This window comes from Geotrypetes seraphini, chromosome 15 (assembly GCF_902459505.1).
Source record: "Geotrypetes seraphini chromosome 15, aGeoSer1.1, whole genome shotgun sequence".
Lineage (NCBI taxonomy): Eukaryota > Metazoa > Chordata > Amphibia > Gymnophiona > Dermophiidae > Geotrypetes > Geotrypetes seraphini.
In genome coordinates this window covers 39,730,170-39,757,358 of record NC_047098.1, presented here as the reverse complement: position 1 = coordinate 39,757,358, position 27,189 = coordinate 39,730,170, and the positions used below count along the sequence as shown (strand labels likewise).

Genomic DNA, 27,189 nt, shown 5'->3' with positions numbered 1-27,189 from the left:
TGCCAGGCTTTGAGCCAAACCATCAACCTCCTTCTACAGTTGGGTTTTCTTCTCAATTTTCCAAAGTCTCATCTCCTCCCATCTCAATCCCTTCAATTCATCGGGGTGATTTTTCAGACTCAGCAGACTATGGTTTTCCTCCCGTCACTGCGGGCACATGTCATCCAACAGCTGATTTCAGCCTGGTACCCAGGGCTCTGGGTCACGGTCGGAGACGTTCTCACCTTGCTAGGACACATGGCGGCCACAGTACAAGTGCTACAGTTTGCTCGCCTGAAGATGAGACCTATCCAATGGTTTCTCAAAACCCATTGGAACCAGTTCCTTCAGCCTCTTTCCACGAAACTACAATTAACGCCCCAAGTGCTTCAGGACTTGCAATGGTGGTTTCAAGTGGATCCCCTCTCTCACGGGCTTCCGTTTCATCCTCCTCAGCCTACTGTCACCATCACAACAGATGCCTCCAAGAAAGGCTGGGGCGCTCATCTCCTCTCTTGGTCCACGCAGGGCACCTGGTCCCCAGCATTAGCTCGCTGCAGCATCAACTTCCTGGAACTGCATGCCATCCATCTAGCTCTGCAGGTGTTACATTACATTACATTACATTACATTAGTGATTTCTATTCCGCTTGTGCCTTGCGGTTCTAAGCGGATTACAAATTAGAAGACTGGACATTTCCAGTAGCATTGCAGTACATAGAATCAAGAATGTGTCAAGTTACAATTGTTAGTCTGGGCATTTCCAGGAGAAATTGAAAGCAGATAGTAGATAGTGATAGGTTGTTTTGGTGAATAGAAATAATACAGTCAGGATTCAGAGGTGTTGCTGTGGTGGTGGTGGTGGTCATGAGAGTATTTTCTAATACTATTGTGAGGTTATGATGATGGGAAGTGTTTTTTGAAGAGATGAGTTTTGATTTCTTTTCGGAATACTTTAATGTCTATTGATTTGGTCAGTAGATTGGAGATGGTAGTATCGATCTTTGCTGCCTGTGTCGCTAAAAGGCTGTCGTATAGTTTCTTTCGTCGTGTTCCATTGAGAGGGGGGTAAATGAATAGGCTCTGAGTTCTCCTTAATCTGTGTGAGAGGTTACGGTGTAGTCTGTTGTTTATGTAGCTGGGTGCTGTTCCAACACCACTTGCTCAATCAGATCATCCGGATCCGTACCGACAACCAGGTGAACAAACAGGGGGGGATGGGCTCCTCTCGCCTATCCCGCGAAGCAGTCTCCATTTGGAACCTTGCTCTCCGGCTCCACTCCACCTTGCAGGCGGTCTACCTCCCGGGCACGGACAACCAGCTCGCAGACAGACTCAGCAGGCAACTCAGTCCTCACGAATGGTCTCTTCGGAACACAGTTACGCGAAACATTTTTGCAACTTGGGGCACTCCTCACGTCGACCTCTTTGCATCCCAGACGAACGCCAAATGTCCCAGATTTTGCTCCAGGTATGGAGAACCAACCTGTCTGGCAGACGATGCGTTCCTCCTCCACTGGTCCCAGCATCTCCTCTATGCGTTTCCTCCGATTCCTCTGATTGGAAAGGTTCTTCAAAAGGCCATCGCAGACAATGCCTCCCTGATCCTCATCACTCCGTATTGGCCGCGTCAAGCCTGGTTCCCCGTCCTCCTCAACCGGGCTTCTCAGGCTCCTTGGATTCTCCCGCAGTTCCCGGATCTTCTCACACAACGCGACGGACAGTTGCTACACCCCAATCTTCCGTCTCTCAAATTGACAGCCTGGCTATTGCTCCCACGCTGACCGGGGACTCTGCCTTCTCTCCGGAGGTCCTATACATCCTTCTTGCCTCCAGAGCTCCTGCGACTCAACGCTCCTACTCCGCCAAGTGGACCCGTTTCCAGCGCTGGTGCTCCACCCGTCTTGTTCACCCCAACACCTCGCCCTTGGCTCAGGTCCTCCGCTACCTTACCTCTTTGCAAGTCTGCGGATTATTCTACAACTCCATTCGCCTTCATCTGGTGGCCATCTCAGTGTACCACGACCCCGTGGACGCGGTCTCCCTGGCACGCCATCCTGTGGTCAAGCGCTTCTTCAAAGGACTTCTTCGGCTACATCCCCCCCCCGACCTCCGGTGCCGGTCTGGGATCTCAACCTCGTGCTGCAGGCTCTCATGGCTCCCCCATTTGAACCTCTCTCTGTTGTACCACTCAAATTCCTTACCTGGAAGACTCTATTCCTGGTAGCTATTACCTCGGCTCGCCGAATTGGAGAACTCCATGCCTTGGTATCCTATAGTCCCTATACCCAATTTCTTCATGACAAAGTGCTGTTACGGACTCATCCTAAATTCCTGCCCAAAGTAGTCTCGGCCTTCCATTTGAACCAATCCATTGTGCTGCCTACTTTTCATCCGCCCCCTCACCCTTCGCCAGAGGCCGAACGACTCCACACACTGGACTGTGCCAGAGCTCTCCGCCTCTATTTAGACAGAACTGCGACTCCTCAGTGCCCGTCTCAGTTGTTCCTCTCCATCTGTCCGACTTCCTCTCCTAGACCAGTTTCGAAGTTGACATTATCCTCTTGGATTACCCAGCTCATTGCGTACTGTTACGCCTCCGCCCCCGGGCCTGCTCTTCAGGAAATCCATCCGCATGTCACGGCTCATGACCTCCGAGCTATGGCTACCACCTGGGCTAACCTTCGCCTCGCGCCTCTCCAAGAGATCTGTCGAGCGGCTATCTGGTCCAGGATTCATACCTTTGCCAAGCACTACTGCCTTGATGTGGAATCCGGCGCAGATGCATCACTGGGTTCTACGGTCCTGCAAGCGGCTTTATGAGGCATCAACTTCCCTCCTCTCCGTCTCAGGTAACAGATCTTTATTATTATTATAATAGCATGATTCTGTTACCTTCAGCTCGGGAGGCACCTTCTTGTGTGGCTGTAAGATCCCTGTCCAGGGAGAAATAGAAGTTGCTTACCTGTAACGGAAGTTCTCCTTGGACAGATGGATCTTACAGCCACACAATCCTGCCCAGCCTCCCCTATGGTTGCCGCCAGCTTTGTACCTAACTGTGTTTGCCGGTTGGGGGTGTGCTTTTATAGGGGCCAGGTGGGATACTTTAGGGGGGGAGGGCTGGCACATGCGCAAAGCTTTTTAGCTTTGCAGCTTTTAGACTGCCGGGTCGGCTCCGTCACGGGGACGTCACCTTCTTGTGTGGCTGTAAGATCCATCTGTCCAAGGAGAACTACCGTTACAGGTAAGCAACTTCTATTTATCATCATTAGTATATTTTTATTACTTTTATTGATGCTTATTTATATGTTTTTAATTACATTTTAATTGAATAAATTCTTGCAGCTTGTACATGTTCTGCAGTTTCTTTTTGGTTTTTTGCGTTGCTTTTATACTGCAGTACTTGTTGGTTTCCTTTTGTTTTGCCTTACACAACCACCTTCAACCTTAGTTCCCACAGCCTGCAGATTCCAACACGCGCGCAGGGGAGGGGGGTGTTTTCGGCACGGGGGTGCTTTGTCAGGTAGGGGAGGCTTTTTTTTTTTTTTAATAGGCCTGATATTTTGCGGCCTATTAAAAAAAACCCCAAAAACCGGCAGAAGCCCTGATAACAGTAACAGGAGGCTGCTTCTCCTGTCACTACTGTCTGGGCTCTCCCCGACTCAATCTGATCTGTGCAGTCAGTTGGGGGGCGTGCCTCCAATCACTCCCATTTGCACGAAGATGGTGAATCGGTCGGCCTGCCTCCAATCACATACAGATCGGAAGGTTAGTGGATCTAGCCCTAAGACTCAATATGTGCTGAGAAATTTCATTATTGTGCAAAGCAAAATATCACCAAGGAGTCCAACAGGACGGGAACCCACGGGCACAATGCAGCAAAGAAAATATCAAATACATTTATAATGATTTTAAAAAATCTGAAAATCATGTTGGATAATGGGTGTGGCAGAGGGTAAAGAGCAGTGAAATGTAACCTTTTTAAATAACTTGTAATACCCTGTCCCAATGCCATTGTATTAACATCTTTAAACAACCAAGGAAAACATCAGCTGATTGGCATGTTTGTTAAAAAGGGATGAGGAATACCAGTGACAGTGCACTACAGCGAGTTGAGACTATTAAGTACATGTAAGGTAGAAACGAAGATCTGGAAGGAAGAAAGCTTAACTGCCCATGACTGTAGCATGAAGAGTCTCCGAGGCTTGCTCAGCAGCTATGTCCAGAAACTGTGGGACTTGCAGGTGGCCCCTCTCTGGGATGATGTGAAAGAGATCTTTTCCTTCATGGGATCTTTGGTAAGGGGGAGAGATAGCCATGTGTTTTGGGGGTTGGTGATCATTGCCTTGACAAAAGGCACAACAGAAATCAGAGCTAATTTTAAGATCAGTAGACAAGGAAATCTGAAATGGGGCTTTTTCCAACTTTGCTCACATGGGGTGGAGGTGATGCAAACATCCATGTACTGCTTTGCTATAGAAATCTGGTGGTGAAGTTCCTTTGTGTCCAGATAAGGCTTGGGGTTCCTCTGGACACTGCAAACTAAATGTTTCCAGTGGCACTTTACTGGTAACTCTGGCCACACAATCTGAACCTACTATTACTATTAATTTCTATAGCTGAAAGGCTCAGCTTTCTTGATATATTTTCATTAAAATACTTTTTTCTTTTATAATTTAACTAGCTGATGCCCCGGCGTTGCACAGGTATTTAATTATAGCAATAACACTGTAAATAGATTCAAATAAAGATACTTTATAGTGGTGAATGAAATTATTTTTTTATAGCTTAATAAAAAGTACAATATTCAAATTATAATGTGAAATATTTGACAAAATGAATACAATACAACTAACGCAAAACGTGATTATAAACAACAATTTTAGTTTCACCTCCTGGAGCAAGAACATATAAATTCTTGGGTGAACCCACCCTTGAGCAAGCAACATAGAGTTGTGGGCCACGAGACCCTCAGAACATATCACCCCAGGTAGTGAGGGATCTGCATACCAAGTTTCGTTCAAATCGGTCAAGCCGTTTTTGAATTACTGTGAGAATGGCAGCTTTTTACATTTTTTCCATTGACATGAATGGGTGAAATCTGATTTTCTGTTTGTAGCTCCTCCCACGTGTGCAGGTGGGCCGCGAGACCCCCAGAACATATCACCCCAGGTAGTGAGGGATCTGCATACCAAGTTTCGTTCAAATCGGTCAAGCCGTTTTTGAATTACTGTGAGAATGGCAGCTTTTTACATTTTTTCCATTGACATGAATGGGTGAAATCTGATTTTCTGTTTGTAGCTCCTCCCACGTGTGCAGGTGGGCCGCGAGACCCCCAGAACATATCACCCCAGGTAGTGAGGGATCTGCATACCAAGTATCGTTCAAATTGGTCAAGCCGTTTTTGAATTACAGTGGAAATGGCAGCTTTTTACATTTTTTCCATTGACATGAATGGGTGAAATGTGAATTTCTGTTTGTAGCTCCGCCCACGTGTGCTGGTGGGCCGCGAGACCCCCAGAACATATCATCCCAGGTAGTGAGGGATCTGCATACCAAGTTTCGTTCAAATCGGTCAAGCTGTTTTTGCGTGATCGCGGCACATTCACACACACACACACACATACATACACACATACCTCCGATTTTATATATATATAGATAAAGTGCTCAGTGAAATCATTCATGCATTGATAACTTGCTACAGCGGTTAAACTTAGGCCATCTTGATCTTCATTGCCTTTTACCAACCCATAAGTAAGTAACACACTTATTTATAGTCTCTCTTTAGGTTGGATTTCGTCCATAACCGCTGGATGAATTATAAAAGTGAACTTGTGCAAAAGTGCTGTAGTGCTGTAAACTTGACTCCTTTAAGTTTCAACTCGAGTTGGGGGGTAATTGAAACTTAAAGGAGTCAAGTTTACAGCACTACAGCACTTTTGCACAAGTTCACTTTTATAATTCATCCAGCGGTTATGGACGAAATCCAACCTAAAGAGAGACTATAAATAAGTGTGTTACTTACTTATGGGTTGGTAAAAGGCAATGAAGATCAAGATGGCCTAAGTTTAACCGCTGTAGCAAGTTATCAATGCATGAATGATTTCACTGAGCACTTTATTAAATTATAAAAGAAAAAAGTATTTTAATGAAAATATATCTATAAAGCTGAGATTTTAGATATCAATTTGATTACAACATCCAGCAATATAAATAATAACTCCCAAATTTTGAGATACATATAGCTGAAAGGCGTCATTTATAATGGTAAATTAGGGAAGTCGCTTCTTTTCGAAATTACTGAGCTCTGGAATAATTTTCTTGTCTAGTTGCGCGATCTGGGCTCTTTCCAATTATTCCAAAAACATCTGAAAATGTTTTTTTTCAGAATTGTAAACTTTGCTTCCCTCCATATTATCCCTATTCCTATTGTATTTATTCTTTTTAATTTTCTGTAAACCCTGTCGAGCTCTATTTTTATAAAAATATGGTATATAAGCCTAAGGTTTAGTTTAGTGTATTATACCTATTCAATACTTGTACAATAAAGATAAATAATAAATACTGTATGCCTACTTTGGCACACATACGCTGTTTCGACTGAGTTTGATCCAAGGCCTTAAACCAGGGGTGTCAAATTTGTCCTGCAGGGTAATTAAATTTGGACCACAAGAAAATACCCTGTTCCTTCCCTCCCTCCATCTCATTGTCCACCATCTCTCTCCCGGCTTCCTGGTCTCATCTTCAAAGCAGCCTGCAGAGGATCGCCGGTTGGCTGTAGCGATCCTAGCAGGTTGCTGTAGCCTCCACAGCACATTCCCTCTGCTGCGGTCCCGTATGTCAGAAGAGCAGGACCGTGGCAGCCTGCTAGGATCACTACAGCTGATTCCCTCTGCCGCGGACCTGCCTTTTTTCTGACATATGGGACCATGGCAGGCTGCCATGGTCCTGCTCTTCTGACATATGGGACCGCGGCAGAGGGAATGTGCTGTGGAGGCTACAGCAGCCTGCTAGGATCGCTACAGCTGACTGGCAATCCTCTGCAGGCTGCTTTGAAGGAGAGACATGGAAGCTGGAGGACACTAGAAAGAAAGGGGAAAACATGCAGGCCTGCGGGGGGTGGGGGGGGGGGGAGGAGGGAGGCAGGCCCTGGTGTAGAAGTACACGGAGGGAGGGAAGGAGGGGTCCAAAGAAGCATGCATATGCTGGACTTGAGGGTGGGGGGAGGGGAATAAATAAAAGGTCTAAAAACATAGGAAAGGGAGAGAGATGGTGGACAATGGGATGGAGGGAGGGAAGGAACAGAAGGAGAGAAGTTGGACACAAGGGATGGTTTGGAGGAGAGGATAGAGATACTTGATAGGAGGATAGTTGGTAAGAGAAAGGGAGAGATGGTGCACCCTGGGGTGGTGGGGAAGAAGGAAAAGATGCTGGATGAAAGGGTAGTTGAGAAAAGGAGAGATGGTGGGGTCCATTGCTGCAGCTGCGGGGAAGGAGGAGGGAGGGGAAGGGAAATAAAAGGGGAGGACAGAGATGGAAGATGGATGGTTAGCACGGAGAAAGAAGGAAATGACAAATGGGCAGGAGACCCTGGCAAGCGAGTTATGAGAAGACAACCAGAGCCTGGGACCAACATGATTTGAATAATGACCAGACAACTAAAGGTAGAAAAAATAATTTTATTTTCTGTTTTGTGATTACAATATGTCAGATTTGAAATGTGTATCCTGCCAGAGCTGGTGTTAGACAGCAAACGTGAACTAGGACCTAAAAGAGAGAGGAAAATTCTTTTTTATTTATTTTGTTTACATCAGAGAGCCAGCGTGGGGTTGGAGAGGTTGTAACCCTATACTTCTACTAAGACTAAGGGGTCCTTTTATTAAGGTGCGCATTTAGCATGAGGTAATCTTTAGCGCGTGCTAAATCGGTTAGCGTACCTTAATAAAGATACCCTAAGTATCTTAATATAAAATTCAGCCCGCGACTTAGCCTATGTTTTAGATTTCAGCCCCTGATGTGATTGAGTTTGACACCCCTGCCTTAAACCAAGTTAGTGCAGATTTAGTTTCTCTTTTCTCTAGTTCTCCTCCCCCCCCCCCAAAAAAAAAAAGAATCAACTTCAAAACTCCCCACATTTGTGATGCACAAAGCTTTTATGCTATAGACCAGTGGTCTCAAACTCAAACCCTTTGCAGGGCCACATTTTGGATTTGTAGGTACTTGGAGGGCCTCAGAAAAAAATAATTAATGTCTCATTAAAGAAATGACAATTTTGCATGAGGTAAAACTCTTTATAGTTTATAAATCCTTCCTTTTGGCTAAGCCTTAATAATAATATTGTAATTTATAGCTAAAGAGACATGATCAAGAAACTGTTTTATTTTACTTTTGTGATTATGATAAACATACCGAGGGCCTCAAAATAGTACCTGGCGGGCCGCAAGTTTGAGACCACTGCTATAGACAGTATTTATAATAAGACCTTGTTATTCCCTTATAACTTGGCTTATCATCAGTTCCCTTAGAGCAGTCTAGGCTTTCTTTTGATGTATTCCTTAACAAAGGTTTGCAGGACTTACTGGGCCTATAAAGCTTGTAACTACAATCCCACACTTTCATCAGTTGAAACATTTTAGTCCATTGATAGTTTACAAGTAGAAAACTCTTTATCTTTTCTGTTTTCCTATTTATACATCTGACTTGGCTCCCATTCATATGAGGTCTGCAGCCACTTTGCAGATTTTCCATCTCTGCAAACCTCCCACAGCTGCCAGTCTTCTGTTTGTTTTAAATGTACTACTGGCACTTACGGATATCCTAGCATGTGCTTTAGATTTGTACTTTTGTAAACAATTGATTTGCATGTACCCATGCTACGCCCCTCATATTTTATAAACTTCTCTATTTCCCATCAGCTGTCTCTTCTACAAGCTGAAGTTTTCCTAACTTTTATCATCTTTTCTCAGGAGAATCACTTAATCAACAAAAGTGTGGCCTGAGATTTAACAGCACTGATTCTTTCACCCAAAGATAATAATTATAAAAGTTTTTTTAATGTTCTATTGTCCTAAACCTTCAAATTTTGATTGTAGAAGCTGTTCTATGTCCAGAATTAATTTGTATAAAGACAAGAGGCCAGAGGTATTCTCAGGGCAGAGAGAAAAGAAATTCAGCCTCTCTCTCTGTATTGTACTGTATGCATTCAAATTTGCAGGTCCAACTTATATGGATACGTTATCCAAATAAAGCTATATGTGTGTATTCAATGACAAAATATATGTATTGAATATATCTGCATAGCCAACCTCTCACAAGACAGGAGGGTAACATTGAAAATTCTACATGAAAAAAGAAAAGGGGGGTAAACTAGTGTTCCGAGCAAGGGGGGGGGGTGATGCTTAAGACCTAAGCACAAAGAGCAACAAAAATGCTCATAAAGACAAGAGGAATGTAGGTGAATTTAAATAAAATACTTTTATTGACTCTTGAAAATGGGGGAAGTTCTATGGGGTTGGAGAAATGGCTCATAAAAAAGGAAACAGAGAAGAGGCAGAAAACTGAAGCCTGCAAGTCTAACCTTGTTGGTGGTAAAGGTAATGGAGGCTGCCGAAGGCCAGGGTAATAAACTTTCTATAATCCAATGGGATGCTGTAACCACCAGGGTCTCACAGAATGGCCAACAGCGCCTCAAGTGGTCACAGGAAAAACGACTGGCCTGGGTGCGCTACTCTGGATAGAGTCAGCTCTGCAGGGACTAAAATAAAACAAAACAAAAACACAAAATCCTGGTTTTCAAGAAAACTCTTATAAAGGTTTTAATAGTCAGGATGGGCCAGAGCCAGATTCAAATTCAAAAAAGCCCAACCCTAAGAAAAACTCCTGCACAGTTTCAGGATTTCCTGATCCAAAACAAAGAAAAAACTACTTTTTCTTCCCAAAATGTTCCTCTTAATTTCAGGAGTCCTTTGCAACAGCCTGCCAAAAGCAGGCTCCAGGTAAGTCCAACTTTAAACACTTATTCAAGTCAAACATATAGGAGCCTTCAGCTGCTAGCAAGTACAGCTGGGGACAGGGAGTTTGCCACAAGTTTGCTTTTAAAGCTACATAAATTGCTTTCCAAAAAATCCCTTCCAGGATGTCGGCAAACTTCAGCTCCTCCCTGGCTTGAACTCTCAAGTGAAAATCCAAAAGAAGAACCCCCCCCCCCCCAATTTCTCTTCTAGGCACTACCCCCGCACAAAGTCCAAACACAAACAGCTAGGGTTTAAATGCAATGTTCTTAGCTCAGTCAACAAAAGCAAAGCACCAAAAATAAACTTCCAAAAGAACACAGCACATTTGCAGCCAAAAATGAAACGCAGTCTTTTCAAAAACAAGGTATCATGTTCCAAAGTTAGCCAGCTCAAAAACAAACACTCACATTCAGGAATGCCTAAGGTGACCTAAGGGCAATAAGGACATGGGAAGGAAGGAGGCAGGGAATAGAAAGGGACAATTGTTGGGCCTGAGTGCAGAAAGAAAGAAAGAAATGAAAGAAAGGATGCACAGTCAGAAGGAAACGCAATCAGAGACTCATGAAATCACCAGACAGCAAAGATAGGAAAAATGATTTTATTTTCAATTTAGTGATCAAAATGTGTCAGTTTTGAGAATTCATATCTGCTGTCTATATTTTGCACTATATTTGTCTATTTTTCTATAGTTACTGAGGTGACATTGCATATTTTAAAATCATCTGCCTTAACATCTTTGAAACCCCCCGAAATATAAATGATAATTAACAATTCCTCCATTTCCACCGGTCCATAGATGCAAAAAGGTTGAAGAACACTGGTCTAGTCCACTCTGCAGGCTTTTCAGGAGTGAAGCCACGCCCTAACCTGCTTGCTCTAGCCTGTGGCTCGCTTGGGCTCCCCCGGTGGCTTTTAGGGAAAATGCCTGACTTCCTAGAAACAGGACTAGACTTAAAACCTGTGTTGCTAGTGTAACCAATGGGACCACGGCAGGCACGGAGCTTGACTGGTCACAATGCGAAATCTAAGGCAATATGGCTTCACCAAAAGTAAATGGGTGACAAAAGAACTGGATCAAGTGCATGTGCTGAATATGGCCTATTTAGATTTCAGCAAAGCCATTGATTACTGTTCCTCAGTTGAGATTCGTGAAGTTTCAAGTTTATTTAAAATATTTGATATGATCACAATATCCAAATCCAATGCGATTTACAAAGATTAAAGAAAAAAATAAAAATAAAAACTTCAACAAACGGGACACTAAAAACAATTATAACATAAAGATGCAGTTGGGGGGGGGTGGTAAAAAAAAAATTGAAGTAAATACATTTCCAAAATAAATGAAAAGGATGGGTAAAGAGACAAAAGGTTAGGGAACGTTACCCACTTAATTTCTACTTAACAGTGTTCCTTGTCCAGATATATTCCAGAGTGAGGTCATGTGATTTTAATTGGGTCAGTTAAAGGCGTCCTTAAACAGCCAACTTTTTAGTAGGCCTTTGAACTTGTTAAATAATTTTTCTTCTCTTATGTTGAAAGGAAGCAAGTTCCAAATTTGAGGAGCTGTAACAGAAAAGATCATATCCCTCCTTGAATAGATGATTTTTTAATGAGGGAATTACTAACAGCTCAAGAATGGGACCTAAAGTGCAAAACTGGATTAGAAATTAGTTGGCTGACTGGAGACGAGGTGGTGGTAAATGGAAGTAACTCAGAAGAAAGAAAGATGAATAGAGGAGTGCCTCAGGGATCTATCCTAGGGCTGATTCTGTTCAAAGGGCTTTGTGAGTGATATTGCTGAAGGGTTAGAAGGAAAGTAAGCCATTTTGCAAATTATCAAGAGCTCATAGGAAAGCCTGAGAAAAAACCTACAAAAATTAGAAGCTAACATTCATTAGGCCAAGACATCTAAGTAGATGATTAAAAAACAATTTAGAACATTTCTCCACTTCTGGACATCTTGCAGGAAACGTCCAAAGTTGGGCTTGGCCTTCTATATGGACTTCTAAAACTGCAGTACCTCCGTATGGCAAGGGGCATGGTCTGGGCGGGACTAGGGAGGAGCCAAAAGATGTACATCCAACTCCTTTTGCAGAATGGGAAAGGATGACCATGTCTAAACAGACATTTGTATTTAGACCTGGCATGTCCAGGTTACAGAAAGGAGCTCTGCTTGAGCTGTTTCCGCCTGGAGGGAATAAAGGAAGTCTAAGTAGGTATTTTTCTGTCCCTGGAGGGACTGAAAGCATAAAAGAAAAAAGAAATGACAATGACAAACTGCTTTAGTGGAATTTGAACTGTGAGGATCCCTGCTGTGCTTTGCAGCTGGCTGCTCTAACAGTTAGGCTACTCTTCCATGTGGATGTCTGTGTGTCCCTTGATTTGCCCTTTTCATAGTTTAGACAGTTCTGTTTGTCAAATGGATGTTTATGCTAGACCATGTCTCATGTATTTGATCAGGCTGTATGTCAGCAGATCCTGTTTTAAAGAACATGAGAAATGAACATATATATCTGATGTACAGATGTCAGTATTCTGAATTCGTAAGAACATAAGCAGTGCCTCTGTGGGTCAGACCAGAGGTCCATCACGCCCAGCAGTCCACTCACATGGCGGCCCATCAGGTCCAGGACCTGTATAGTAATCCTCTATCTATACCCTTCTATCCCCTTTTCTTTCAGGAAATTATCTAATCCCTTCTTGAACCCCAAAACTGTACTCTGTCCTATCACACCTCCGGAAGCGCATTCCAGGTGTCCACCAACCTTTGGATGAATAAGAACTTCCTAGCATTGGTTCTGAATCTGTCTCCTCTTAAATTTTCCGAATGCCCTCTCGTTCTTGTAGTTTTTGAAAGTTTGAAGAATCTGTCCCTCTACTTTCTCCATGTCCTTCATGATCTTGTAAGTCTCTATCATGTCCTCTCTAAGTCTCCGCTTTTCCAGGGAAAAGAGCCCCAGTTTCTCTAATCTTTCAGCATATAAAAGGTTTTCCATACCTTTTATCAATCGTTTCGCTCTTTTCTGAACCCTCTCGAGTATCGCCATATCCTATCTAAAATTCCACTCCACTCGATTAAGTTAGTCCAATAGGTATTGTCTTATTCTCTTCATTTTTATTTCTTAATTTCTAATACAGTGATTGGAATATGTCAGTTTTTGAAATTAATACCTGTTATATTTATACTTTGCATAGTACAGGCAGACATGTGTCACTGCTTTTCTTTATCTGGTTGTTGGACTATATGCAATGTGTGGCTTTTTGAAAGTTTGTGATTACTTATACTGAGTGAGGTTCTATCTGTGCTCTCTGTGTAAATGAGACCAGGTATTCTGTTAGCAGTGAAGGATCAATCTGTAGTAATCAGGCTTGTGTAGGCTTGTAGAAGGAATTAACAAACGGATGGACAGAGGAGACCCCATAGACATCATATATCTAGATTTCCAAAAAGCCTTTGACAAGGTATCCCATGAACGCCTACTTCGGTAACTGAAGAACCATGAGGGTGGAAGGTGACGTATATAGATGGATTACTGGTTGGCGGGCAAGAAACAGAGGGTAGGAGTAAAGGGCCACTACTCGGACTGGAGGACTACTCGGACTGGAGGAGTGTCACGAGTGGTGTCCCGCAGGGCTCAGTGCTCAGGCCGCTGCTATTTAATATATTCATAAATGATCTAGAAACAGGGATGAAGTGTGAGATAATAAAATTTGCGGACCTCACCAAACTATTTAGTGGAGCTCGAACTAAAGAGGACTGCAAAGAATTGCAAAGGGACTTGAACTAGGGGAATGGGCGATGAGATGGCAGATGAAGTTCAACGTTGAGAAATGTAAAGTATTACATGTGGGAAGCAGAAACCCGAGGTACAACTACACGATGGGAGGGATGTTATTAAATGAGAGTACCCAAGAAAGGGACTTGGGGGTAATGATGGACATGACAATGAAGCCAACGGCACAGTGCGCAGCAGCTGCTAAGAAGGCAAACAGAATGCTAGGCATAATCAAGAAGGGTATTACAACCAGAACGAAAGAAGTTATCCTGCCATTGTATCGGGCGATGATGCGTCCGCATCTGGAGTACTGCGTCTGATAAAAGGGATGGAAAACCCTGAGAGATTGGAGAAACTGGGTCTCTTTTCCCTGGAGAAGAGGAGATTTAGAGGGGATATGATAGAGACTTACAAGATCTTGAAGGGCATAGAGAGAGTAGAGAGGGACAGATTCTTCAAACTTTTGAATAATAAAAGAACAAGAGAGCATTCAGAAAAGTTGAAAGGGGACAGATTCAAAACGAATGCTAGGAAGTTCTTCTTTACCCAATGTGTGGTGGACACCTGAAATGCGCTTCCAGAGAGCGTAATAGGGCAGAGTACGGTACTGGGGTTCAAGAAAGGATTGGACAATTTCCTGCTGGAAAAGGGGATAGAGGGGTATAGATAGAGGATTACTGCACAGGTCCTGGACCTATTGGGCCACCGCGTGAGCGGACTGCTGGGCACGATGGACCTCAGGTCTGACCCAGCGGAGACATTGCTTATGTTCTTATGTTAGTTTTCTAGTAGGTGTACTAAACTTAGTACCCACTGCAGTGTTAAAATGCTGCCTTTTCCTAGGTAGGCCCTTGCTGTGTGATTCTTGGAAATGAGTGTTGTATATAGTATGGTAGAATTACTCTGTAGCTCCTGAGTAGCATTTGTAGTGTTTTGTATTACTTCTCAATGTGCCTGGTACTTGATTTGGATTTAGATCATACCTTTTTGAGTGGTGGCTCAAGGTGAGTTACATTCAGAGCATTCTTGTTCCTGGAGAGCTTACAGTCTAAGTTTGTACCTGGGGCAATGGAGAATTAAATGGCTTGTCCAAGATTTCAAGGAGTAGCAGTAGGATTTGAACTCTTGCTTCCCTGGTTGATAGCCTGCGCTCTAAACATTACGTACAGGTATTTGCAGGTAGCACTTATTCCAAACATGTAAACTAAAGGCCAGCACATTGAAACCTGGTGGTCATTTGTCATTCTATAGTTGCCAGTAGCCACAAGATTTCTGTTATAGTGCTGCTAAATACCACTGGTCATATGGCCCACAGGAATATTCTGTACTGAGCTGATCAGGAGACAAATGTTAAAGTACCTGCACATAATACTGCAAATACAATCTGTGTAATATATTGTATTATTTTGATTTTATTGACACTTAGTTCCCTGAAGTGTATTCAATGTGCATAAAATCATCAGTAATAGAGGTACTGGGGGGGGGGCAGCTGGTAGGGGTCAATCCCTGTTATTTTCAAAACTGTCCCTATACTGCTAACATAGTGTTGCCCTCCCCTAAGGATCTTAACTTGTCCTAATATACCCCATCCTACTTTGCCCTAGTCCCACCCTACTTTAGCCCCGCCCATCTTAACCTTGATTCGACTGCCTATGCCCATGAGCACCATGTTCTAGAGCAGTGTCTCGCAAACATTCTAAATCCAGTGCCCTGGCCGGAAGGCACCCGGAAGTGCGCGAACATCATCGCAATGACATCACGCACTTGTGTGAAGCCATCGTGTCAACATCTGTGCGCAGAGGCCCATCTGGCCGTGACATGCTTTGGTGAATGAATTCGGGAGGTGCATGGAGAGGAGAAGAGACTCCGGCCAGGAGGAGAGTCATCTGCGCCAGCTGACTGCCTACAGGGCGTGCCTCTCACCATGAGAGGCCTGTCCTATAGGCAGTCAGCCAGCGTGGACGACTTTTCTCCTTGCTAGTGTGTTGCGGCACACCTGAAATCTCAGGAGGCACACATCAGATGTGCCACAGCACACAGTTTGCAATACACTGTTCTAGAGCTTCCTTTCAACTGAAAGATGCTCATGGCCTGTGCATTTATAGCACAGAGATATTTAAAGAGGACAGATGTTATTATTTATTAAGCAGTGCAGAAAGAGACAGAGAATGACGTATTGTATCAGGTGATATATTGTCAGATAACATGTTGATTGATAGCTACTTGTGCAATTTTGATCTGAATTCTAATAAAAAGGCACAAGGCTTGCAGAGAATTTTTGAGATGGACCTGAGAATTTAGTTGCCTTTAAACTGACCAGATCTTGCCTTCAGAAAGCCTTTATGGATTTTTTTTAAACAATATTGTAATCCTTATGTGCTTGTGTGAAGTTTTTCCTCCCTTAGCTCTTCATATAGGAAACAAGGACCTTGGGTTGGCTTTGTTGCTGTGGGGATCACAAAGCTGACAGTTCCATACTGCCTTGGCCTGGGTGTGTGTGTGTGTGTGTGTGTGTGTGTGGGGGGGGGGGGGTGATGACTAGATTAATGCTCCCAACAATCTAAAGTTAAGATGTCAATAATATGATAATCATTGATGAACAACTTATCAGCCTTCTACAACTCTCAGAAGGATTAGGTGTCTCAGAATGAAAGTTCACTGTTTTCTTATTTCTCTGTTTTCATGTTAGTTCCTGATTCAGACCTTAGACATATGTCCATCTTTCATAAACACCATATTTTGTGGACATCTTGGAAAAATGGAGTTGGATTCCTTTGCTATGGCCTATATGGTATGTATATTATGCTTTTAATATTTCTTTCCAGAATAAAAGTGTTTCATTTCAAAGAGAAAAAAATAATCTGACAAAAAAATTGTATTTTCTCACATCAGATGTTAATCTTTGTTATTGCTTTTCTCCAAGGACAGGCAGGTGTAATATTCTCACATGTGGATGATGTCATCCAGGGCGTAGTGAGGGAAGTTGGCTTCCAGGACATTTGGGCTTTGCTCAGGCAAGAGCTTTTGGGGCTACTGAAGATGCAGTCTTCACAGGCATTAAAGGCTTCCATGTCAGGATTTGACAGAACTCAACTTCAGTACTATTCACTAGTTGTGGAAACTACCCTCAAGTGTTCAAGCAGCTCATGATCTTACGCTTCTGCTTCTTTAGGTAGAGAAGCCAGAACATTAGACTCTTTTGGCAAGTGCATATTCCACTCATCTATGCACCTTAATAAAATTATGGACTACCAGATTTACACATCCATTTATGTTAAATCTTTACTAAAACAACTGTGATCTCCTTCAAGTACACTCAGGCTGGGTTGACGCTGCAGGGCTGTGTAGCAGTCCACAATGTCCAAGCTCTTCATCTTTTGATGACATCTGTAATGCTTCTACTTACTTACCTTTACCTCTCACTACTGTTTAGAACAAAACTGCAGAAGAGACAGTCATTTTGGGTAAGTAGTTCTGCAGAATCTTTTTACTTTCTGAGCACCAACTTTCCCTCCAACCCTCTTAGGTTTTGGCAGGTTATGTTTTATATATCTATTTTCCTTTTCCAGAATCATGATCCTAGCATCTTGGGAGTCCCACATGTGAGAATCTTATGCCTGCTTGTTCTCAAAGAAAGCAGGTGTTCTCCGAGGACAGAAGTCATATATTCTCACATCCTGCCCACCTTCCCTAGTTTGCTTCTTAGCTTTGTTACTAAACTGATGGTCCAACAAGCCAGCGTTGGGCAGTAAGGCACTTCCATGTTCGTGGTACGGGCACTGCCTTAAAAAATTTAAAGTGAGAGTGCACTTGGTAGTGTCCTTACCAGGTTCCGTGGATGATGTCACCCACATATGAGAATATATGCCTGCTTTTCTCGAAGAACATCTGCTACAGGTACTGTATTTTTCAGTCTATAAGATGCACCTGACCATAAGACACACCTACGTGTAGAGGAGAAATAAACAAAGAAAACCAAATTTGGTTCGTCTGGAGATTTGGTGCTGGGAAGCCTACAGCCCACCAGTATCTTTTTTTTTTTAACTGGTGGTGGTCCAACGCTACCTCCTGCTGGATGGCAGCCTTTCTCGCTGCAGAGCGGCTTATAAGGCAGGAGCGCGACCTTTGTGCTTCCTGCCTGTTCCTGCGCCGCTCCATGATAGTCAATTCTCACGATTCGCTCCCTTACCCCCATCTCTTACCCTAATACGAAGGCCCTGATTTGCTGACACTCCTCAGGCCCCGTCCCTTACCCTAACATGAAGGCCCTGATTTTCTGACACTCTTCAGGCTCCGTCCCTCCCAAGGGCCAGGGCCTGAGGAGTCATCCCGTGCGCACTTGTCCTTGCGCGCAATTGTCGGAACGCTTTTGTCGGTGGGCAATTGTCCTGCGCTCATTTGTCGGTGTACCGGCCTGTGCATCTACCAATGTTTAAAATGCTTCCACTTTTGTTTTTATCAAAGCCTTCCCCAGCTCATCCTAAACAAAACTACCATACTGTATATGGGACACAGACCATGAAGAATTTCCCAGTTTGTCCATTCATTTTCTTATTAGAGATCCTCTGTATTCATCCCATGCTTTTTTAAAAAATCCTGTCACCGGTTTCATCTCCGCCTCCTCCCTTGGGAGGGCATTCCAGGGAGGAGCTGCCAGCAGTTACTAGTAGTTTCCATGATGTTTTCATTAGAATCTAACCTGTGTAAAGGAATAGGGTTTCTCTGCAATGTCCTGTGAAATATCTGTGCACAAAGTTTCTGGTCTGTTATAACACACATTGGCTCTTCTTTATACAAAATTGATCTTAAAAGGAAATAACACCAATGAAACATATAGCCAATAGAATAGCTTAGACAGGTCTTCCACTCTAATTGATTAATTTGAGCATTTTATTGCCAGATTCAACGCACCTGTGGTACACTTGTGGGTATTGGCTTATCCTTGGCATGTGACACACTCATATCACAGGTGAGTACATTGCTGTACTGTTCATTACATATAACATACGTAACAGAAGGGTAGACTTCAGGACTGATATTTTGGGAATGAAGGAAAGAAAATTAGCAGGTAAAAAACTAATTTTACCTTCCTTAGCATCAGTCCAGAATTTGTGGAATGTGTAAACGAGTCCTCAGTTGGGAGGGAGAGAAAAGTCGCCAAAGAACTGAAACTTCCATTCTGGCAGCAACATCCAAATGTTAGTGCTTAGTAAAAGTATGACAAGAAGACTAGGTTGCTGATTTGCAAATTTCCTCAACGAAGACCCTTCTAGACTATGCCCAAGAAGTACCAATCCCTCTAGTGTAGTGAGCTTTGATGCCCAATGAAGGACTTATGCCTCTAAGTTCTGGGTTGTTGCAGTCTGCTTGAAAAATCTCCCCCTTCTCTTAATGCGGGTTTTAGATGGCCGTTCTTTTACACCGCCAAGAAACTGTTTCTACGGAGGCCCTCCTTGCTCACATGCTCACAGCTAAGTGTTTTTGAGCACGTTTTTCCTATGTTTCTTTTTTTGTACTCTTACTCATTCTGGGAGCAGACTGTGTGTGTAATTAATAACTCTGGTTTTCTGGGAACAGTTTGCTTTTTCCTACTGATTTTTGTAGTAGGTTTTTTGCTCTGTTGTTCCTTTTTTTCTAGAGTTATAGGCAGATGATAATTTTCTGTGCTCCAGTATATCAAATTTTCATTTAGCCTATATTTTCATTTAGCTGATGTTCTTGCTTTTGTTGAGACTTTGAGGCTTACAGTTTTTGTAAATGTTCATAGCCATATCGGTCCTCTCCCAGCTTTTAAGTAAGTTGAGCATTTAACACACTGTGTTTTGACTCAAATCAATAGTACATTTTTTCTCAGCCCACTAGAAAAGAGCATGAGCTTCCAGGATAAGTGCAGCACTCTTTTTTCCCCTTGCCTGTTGATAGAAGAAACTGCAGTCTTATTGTCAACAGCTTTCACCATACTAGACTGTTGAAAGGTATAAGAGCTCTGCAAACAGTTTTCAACTCCAGGCGATTGAGTGACCAAAAAGTTTCAGTAGTTGACCATATTCTGAGCTACATGATATAAATGATGCCACCCCCCCCCCCCCCCATCTAATAGGTATGAAAAATCATTCTGGAGCTATGGGGGGAAACACCTTTCTGAAAGGTTTGATGTCTATAGCCACCACAGAACTGAATCTTGCCTGAATTGTCTCCAGAAAATGAACATTGTATTCCTAAATAGTGAGGAAAGAATGACTATAGAGAAACTTCTAGAGTAGCCTCATGTGCAACCATATCCATGAGAGTACATCTATCATGAACACCATGGCTCCTAGTTGCTGCACAGTCCCATGCCTGAGAACTAAAGATCTGTAAAAGGTGACACATCTGAGATTTGATCTTCAGGCTCCTTTCCATAATAGGGAGGAACAAGCAAGCTAGACAAGTGTTGGGCTCCCAAGTATTCCAGATTCTGTGAAGGAGTTAGATGACTCTAGCCCAGATTAATAATTCATCCCAATAACTGGAGGAAACACACCATTTTGGTGGTGACATGGGCACTTTCTGAATGAGATGAGGTTTTGATAAACCAGTTATCTAGATAGGGAGGCTGCTACGAACACCATGATCTTCAACAAAGTTCTGGGCACAGTGGAGATACCAAATGGCATCACAAATGAAAATGATTGCCTAAAATTGTGAAATGGAGGTAACACTAGTAGAAAGACCAAATTGAAATATGAAAATATGCCTCCTTGAGGTTCAGAGCTATTAGAAACTCCTGGCTAAATTGAAGCAATGACTGATCTCAAGGTTTCCCTTCTGACGTACGGAATGTTGTGAGCTCGGTTTATGGTCTAGAAGTGGACTAAAGAATCTTCCTTTCTTTCGGCCTCCAGTACTTGACTTATCACTCCTAACTGATTGAGACTCCAGTACTGATACATAGGCATAAAATGGGCTTTGATGCATTTTCCACAGGAAAATCAATAACATGGTTTTGTAAAAGGAGTCCTTAGTAAATTCCCCTGAGGCAAAAGGACAATTATGAAAGGCTTCTCTGCCTTGCCAGTTGCTGCACTGGCTGATCAGCCATACTAAAAATAACTCCCTTTAAAGGAACTGTCTCTCTCCTTCATTTATTTATTTTTAAGGAGACAGGAGAGCTGTAGTGGTAAAAGTGGAGGTGAGAGGGACCTGGCACCACCAGGTGTACCCCCGCCCCCCCCAAAAGGCTGTAAACTCAAAATTTTACCTCCATCTCAAATATGCCCAGAAACTAGGACAGGAGAAAGTGCTGAAGAAAATGACACAGAGCTGCACAGGTTAGCTTATCCCATCTGTTTGGGAGAAATATTGCTTTAAAGCAGCTGCACAGTATCCTTTATGGCAGAGCTCAACTCATATTCTCTATGTTCACTTGCTGGTAGATGAGCATAACCTACAAGGTCTAGACCAGTGTATCACAAACTGTGTGTTGTGACACATTGGTGTGCCACAGCACGCTGCTGCGGAGGAGAGGCACTGGAGCCGGCTGACTCGAGAGGCATATCCTGTAGGCAATCAGTGAGCGCCAGCACCTCTCCTTTTATCCAGGCCTCTTCCCTGCTGGCACCCCCTCCCCCTGGCATCTCACAGCCCATCTGGAGGGCCTATTTGCATGTGTGGACGACGATGTGATGACGGTACTCATGAGTGTGATGTCATCACAGCGACATCCGTGCACTTTCGGGTGCAAGCCGTGGCCATTACCTTTTTTGTGCTGTGGCTTGAGAAAGTTTGCGGGACACTGATCTAGACGGATATATTGATGAAGCTAAGGAAAGAAAAAACTTGTTTACATCATTAGTATTTATGAAGAATGATTCTTGTTTACCAGTTCACCTTCACTTTTGGCATTGCACTGTCGGCTTGTGTTTCATTCACACAGGCTTTTGTTTTATACCATTCTCTTTGCGGTTTATCTCAAACCTTAACAACCATGGACCTCTGAAGAAGGTGTGTTCTCCGAAACACAGACCGTGTTGGGTCCCTTGGTTTGTAGTAAGGTGATATTAGTAACTGCAGTTTTTTTCTTGTTTTTTGCTCTTCCTACTGTACTGCAGACTTTGTTGGATCTGTTTATTGTGTGTTGAATGATTCTTGTTTACCAGTTCAAAATATGTCAAACACTGAGGAATTGTAGGAGAAAGAACCTCCACCATTGCAGTGTCAAATTTATTCTGTAGTCAACTTTCTACATTTTTTTCTTTCTTTTTGTTCATCTGTTCAAATGTATCCTATTGCCTTTGTTTGCTTTCTCTAATATGCTTAGTAGCCGTGTTTTATAACCATATCTGTACTAAATGACTGTTTAACTATTAACTGACTTGTTTTCTAGGCTTATGGAAGCAGGAATCTAAAGGAGGTCGGCCTTATCCTTCAACGAGGGATTCTTATCTTGCTCCTCTTCTGCTTCCCCTGCTGGGCCATCTTCATTAACACAAAATCCATCCTGTTGTTATTTAGGCAGGACCCAGAGCTGAGCAGGTTGGGCCTACCTTCAATAATTAAGTTAATTTCAGATTTAAAAAAATTAAGAGAAAATATGCTCTACTCTTTGGAGTAGCAGGGATTGGAGAGTGAGTGCAGCATTCACAGCCTCTTGAGAAGAAGGTTGCCTAAGAGAGTACATATGGCAGGTTCTAGAGTCCTCTGCAGCCTCTCATCCCTTCCAGAGGACTGGGAGAAGGATAAAGCTAACTGGGCTGTCACTCAAGAAGTCTAAAAAGTTTCAAATCATTGTTAAAGGCCCATTTTTTTTTCTTCTCATTGCTTTGGAGGGCACAGTCTGAAGCAATGAAACCACTCTTCTCACAGATATGTTTAGTCTGATTTTTGTTTTATTTTAGGATGGGGGTGAATGTCGGTTTATCTTGTTTAATGTGTACTTTTCAAACTTATTATTGATTTTATTGTACTCTGATGTGATGTTAACGCCAATGAGGTATATCAAGTGTTACATAAGCACAAATATAAAGGGCCTGATTCTCTATAGCGCACCTTACTGCGCCTACATTGTGGGTGTGCAGACGTGTGGTTGTAGAATGGCGCCTACAGTTTTATATAGGTGTGTGAAATGTAGGCCAGCATTTTGTAGGCCTACCTCTCAGACGCCTATCTCATGAATTCTCGGCATCTGACTGCACAATACCCGTTGCTGTCAGCTATTGTGCAGTCGGATGGCGAGGAGATGGAGTGAGATCAGACTCCAGATGCAGGCCCGTTAGGCCGAAACATGCACATGTTGAGTCATTGAGTGAATTAAGCACAATTGTGGAACATATCAGCTCACCTGTTTTCTTTGGACATCTCCGCTGTTTGTTTGTTTATGATTGCCTCGTGGAGGTGATTCTCCTATTTTGTATGCCTTTGTAAAAAGGGACCTATAGCTAGGTAGAATATCCCTGCTGTGTCCAGCACTATCTTGCTAGTATTGGAGCTTTTAGAAAGAATTTTCAGCTGTAGTGTCCTTAACTGTATAAGTTGATCCATATGTTCCTCTCACCCACCCTATACCTCCTACATGTCTTCCACAAGTTCAGACAATTCAGGACAAGTAGACTCATTGTAGAAGCTTTTTACCTATCATCGTCTACAATGATCATCAGTTTGGTAAAGGAGGGGGCGGATGTGTGTTTATGGCCCAGTCCCCTATAGTTAGCTGAAGGAATATAGGGCTTCTTGTTTCTATCTAATAAACAATATTATTTATCCGTAGACAAACAGATGTTCTTATCCTGTTTTTTATTCCTGCTTTACCAGTAAGTTCATATTAAATTGTACATATTCCATTTAATGTAGAGCTATGTCTCGGAGTATATTCAGCAGTATGCTGTGATTCAGCATGGTGCACTATTTAAGGTCAATGCAGTTAAATGGTGAGACTTCCACCATCAGTCCCTGTGTCCACCACAGTTTTCTCTGAGAATCCTGTATTGACTCCACTAATTGTTGGGTGGAGTTATTGCTGGGTTTTCCCTATAAGTCGATACAGAAGTAGAAAGAATGAGAAGGTTTTGTACTTCTCCAAAATCCTGGATAATAAGAACAACACATGAAATATCTCAGAATGGGTTGTGGCTGCAAAATAGATTTTTACCAGATGGCTCTGGGTCATTAGGAAAATGCTGACTTCCTCCTTCAGAGAAAACTATATGTGACTATATTTGATGCAGAGTGATATAGAGTCCTGATCTGAATTAGGGAAAAACAAAGAAGCCAACCAAACAAAATTTAAAAAAACAGTCTTTACTGAATGTACCCCCAGGACAAAATAATGTGCCCAACGTGACTGCTTTCGTCAATGTGGCTGCATCAGGGGCAAAGCAGTTGATGATAGACATGCTAAAAACACCAAAGCTGCAAACACAAATGTACCTTGATCCACCGAAATATGCAGTAAAGCTGGGTCCGTTGAATTCAGGAGCAAGGTGTAATCAACCAAAGAACTAGTGTAATATCATCATATTTTTCTTGTTCCTGTAAGCATCCTAGCTGTGATAGTTTGCATAAGTTGGTTTGATAATCCCAAATGCAAGTTAACAAGAATCTAAATGATTTGAAACAACTGAAAACACAACCGTAGCAAGATTGTAGGGACATCAGATACCTTATCATCCTTCAATAGTGGATTTCTTTGTCCAGCCGATGTCTCCCTCCATTCTTTGGGTAGAAGGGCCCAGTAGCATAGTAAGGGGGTTGCGGTCCACCCCGGGTGCCTTCATGGTGAGGGCATCAGCTCCCGTCCACCTCTCTGCCCCACCTCCTTCCCCCCTCCCACTACCACGCATTCGCATCCCTTCCCCCATCCCTTTTTAATGTTCACGGCACGAGCAGCGACACTGGCACGAGCTGCTCATGCCAGTGTCGGCTCTTCTTCTGATGTCACTTCCTGGACCCATGCCTGGAGCGAGCAGTGGGTTGGGGTTGCTGCTTGTGCCATGAATGTTAAAGAGGTATGGGGGAAAGGGAAGGGGCAGATGAGGGGGGTGGAAAACAAGACGGGGGAGAGGCGCCACCACCCTGGGCGCCAGTGCCCCGGGCACCTCTCTCCCTTGCTATGCCACTGGAAGGGCCTGACCTCTTTGTTACTTTTGTTTTCTCCAGCCGCTGACTTCCTTCTCTGTTCAGGTGGACATCACATCAACTTGATAATCCACATGAAAATATCTGGGAAATAATACACTGAGAACATTTGGATCCAACACGGTCTATGTTTTGACACTATTGTCTTCCTCAGGTGTCCCTGTATGTCTTTAAAAAAAACCTCATGGATTATATATTAAAAGCAAACAATAAACCTCTACGCTCTAGTCTCCTTAAAGAGCTATAAGATTCCAGAACCCCAAATAGAAGCAACATTCCAGATTCTCAAAGAGTAAGCAAAATTCTGGAATCCCAAATAGTAGCAGCATTCCAGATTCTCAAAGAGTAAGAAAGATTCCGGAACCCCAAATAGTAGCATGGGTATAGAATTTGTTCCCGTCTCCATACATGTGGATAACCGCAGGAAACCATCCCATGTCATTCTTTGGTGTCTATCTCAACATCAGTCCTTCTACATCAGCATTCTTCAATGCAAGGCTTGAAGGTTAGTGGCTGGGCCCCTCTCACGGGGGGTGTTTTCAGTTGTTTCAAATCATTTAGATTCTTGTTAACTTGCATTTGGGATTATCATACCAACTTATGCAAACTATCACAGCTAGGATGCTTACAGGAACAAGAAAAATATGATGATATTACACTAGTTCTTTGGTTGATTACACCTTGCTCCTGAATTCAACGGACCCAGCTTTACTGCATATTTCGGTGGATCAAGGTACATTTGTGTTTGCAGCTTTGGTGTTTTTAGCATGTCTATCATCAACTGCTTTGCCCCTGATGCAGCCACATTGACGGTACTTTGTACTTCGTATTCTCTGACTGCTCAATGGCTTCTTCTCCATTTGTATTCTGCTATTCGCTGGTTTCACAACATTTCTATTGTAACGCTAAAATTATATTGTAACCTTTCTTCTTACTAATCTGCACCATGTAATCACAGGCCGCTCTGTGACCTCTTCTCCATCTGTATGTTGTAATCGCTGATTGTACAGCTATTCTTCACTGTGAACCGCCTAGAAGTCGCAAGATTATGGCGGTATAGAAAAATAAAGTTATTATTATTATTATTATTATCAACATCCACACATGTGTAGAGGCCCTCCAGATGGGCCCTGAGACGCAAGTAGGGGATGCCAGCAGGGAAGAGGGACGGAGAGAAGGAGAGGCACTGGCACTGGCACCAGCTGATTGCCTACAGCAGTGTTTCTCAACTACTTCAAGCTAAGTACCCCCTAAGTCTAACAAATATCAACTGAGTACCCCAACCACAGACCTCTCTAAGCCCACCCAAGCTCTGCCCCAGATCCCATCCCCTTTACTAATTGTAATACAATTTTTTCCATTTATTTTTCATATACACACAGTATACAGAGCAGATATAAATTCTCAAAACTGACACATTTCAATCACTATATTGAAAATAAAATCATTTTACCTACTGGCGATCCTCTGGAGGCTGCTGTAATTAGCTTTAAAGGTGAAACTGGGAGGCCAGGGGGAAGCCAGAGGGCGCTAGAGAGAAGGGGAAATATGCAGGCCTTCAACGAATCGGGCAGCGCTGGCGCTGTACCGTGTAGGGAAGTCATCTGGCAGGCACCTCTCTTCCTCCTCAGTGTGCTGAGGCACATAGTTTGAGATCCACTGCTCTAGAGAAATCTTCAACATGTGGAATACAAAAGGGAATCTGAGCTGAGAGAATTTGTAATGAGATATCCTCACAAGTCAATGTTTGTACATACTATGTTGAAAGTGAAGAAGATTTGATGTAGGAAAGATTTAAAGCTGCACATTGTATTTTCACAGGCTATATTTACAAACCAGCTACTGGGAAAATATTTACGAAACCAGGTATGGGCTATGGGTAACGTGACCATTTATTTTTTTCATCAGAAGGGGACATCTGTTAATTGTCTGTCCTGCCTCCAATCCCGCCCTAGCCCCGCCCCCCATTCCCGCCCCCAATTTCTTCCATTCATTTTCATGTACACATAGGGCTCCTTTTACGAAGGTGCGCTAGCGGTTTTATCGCACGCACCGGATTAGTGTGCGCTATAGCGCACGCTAGCCATAACTCTACCGCCTGCTCAAAAGGAGGAGGTAGCGACTAGCGCATGCGACAATTTAGCGCTTGCTATTCCACGCGTTAAGCACATCTTCATAAAAGGAGCCCATAATCTATATATATAAAATCGGATGTATGTATGTATGTGCCGCGATCACGCAAAAACGGCTTGACCGATTTGAACGAAACTTGGTATGCAGATCCCTCACTACCCGGGATGATATGT

The 27,189-nt window shown here is 43.1% G+C and overlaps 1 protein-coding gene across 1 annotated transcript in view; it reads left to right on the top strand.

Moving 5' to 3' along the window:
- Nucleotides 1-22,277, top strand: part of LOC117349298 (multidrug and toxin extrusion protein 2-like) — an 85,926-nt gene extending 63,649 nt beyond the window's left edge. Inside the window, exons 17-19 of the mRNA XM_033922569.1 lie at nucleotides 16,461-16,562; nucleotides 18,672-18,740; nucleotides 22,137-22,277. Of these exons, the coding sequence (XP_033778460.1) occupies nucleotides 16,461-16,562; nucleotides 18,672-18,724 (155 nt within the window). The 3' untranslated portion in view covers nucleotides 18,725-18,740; nucleotides 22,137-22,277. The remainder of the gene's footprint in view (nucleotides 1-16,460; nucleotides 16,563-18,671; nucleotides 18,741-22,136) is intronic.
- The last annotated feature ends 4,912 nt before the right edge of the window (nucleotides 22,278-27,189 follow it).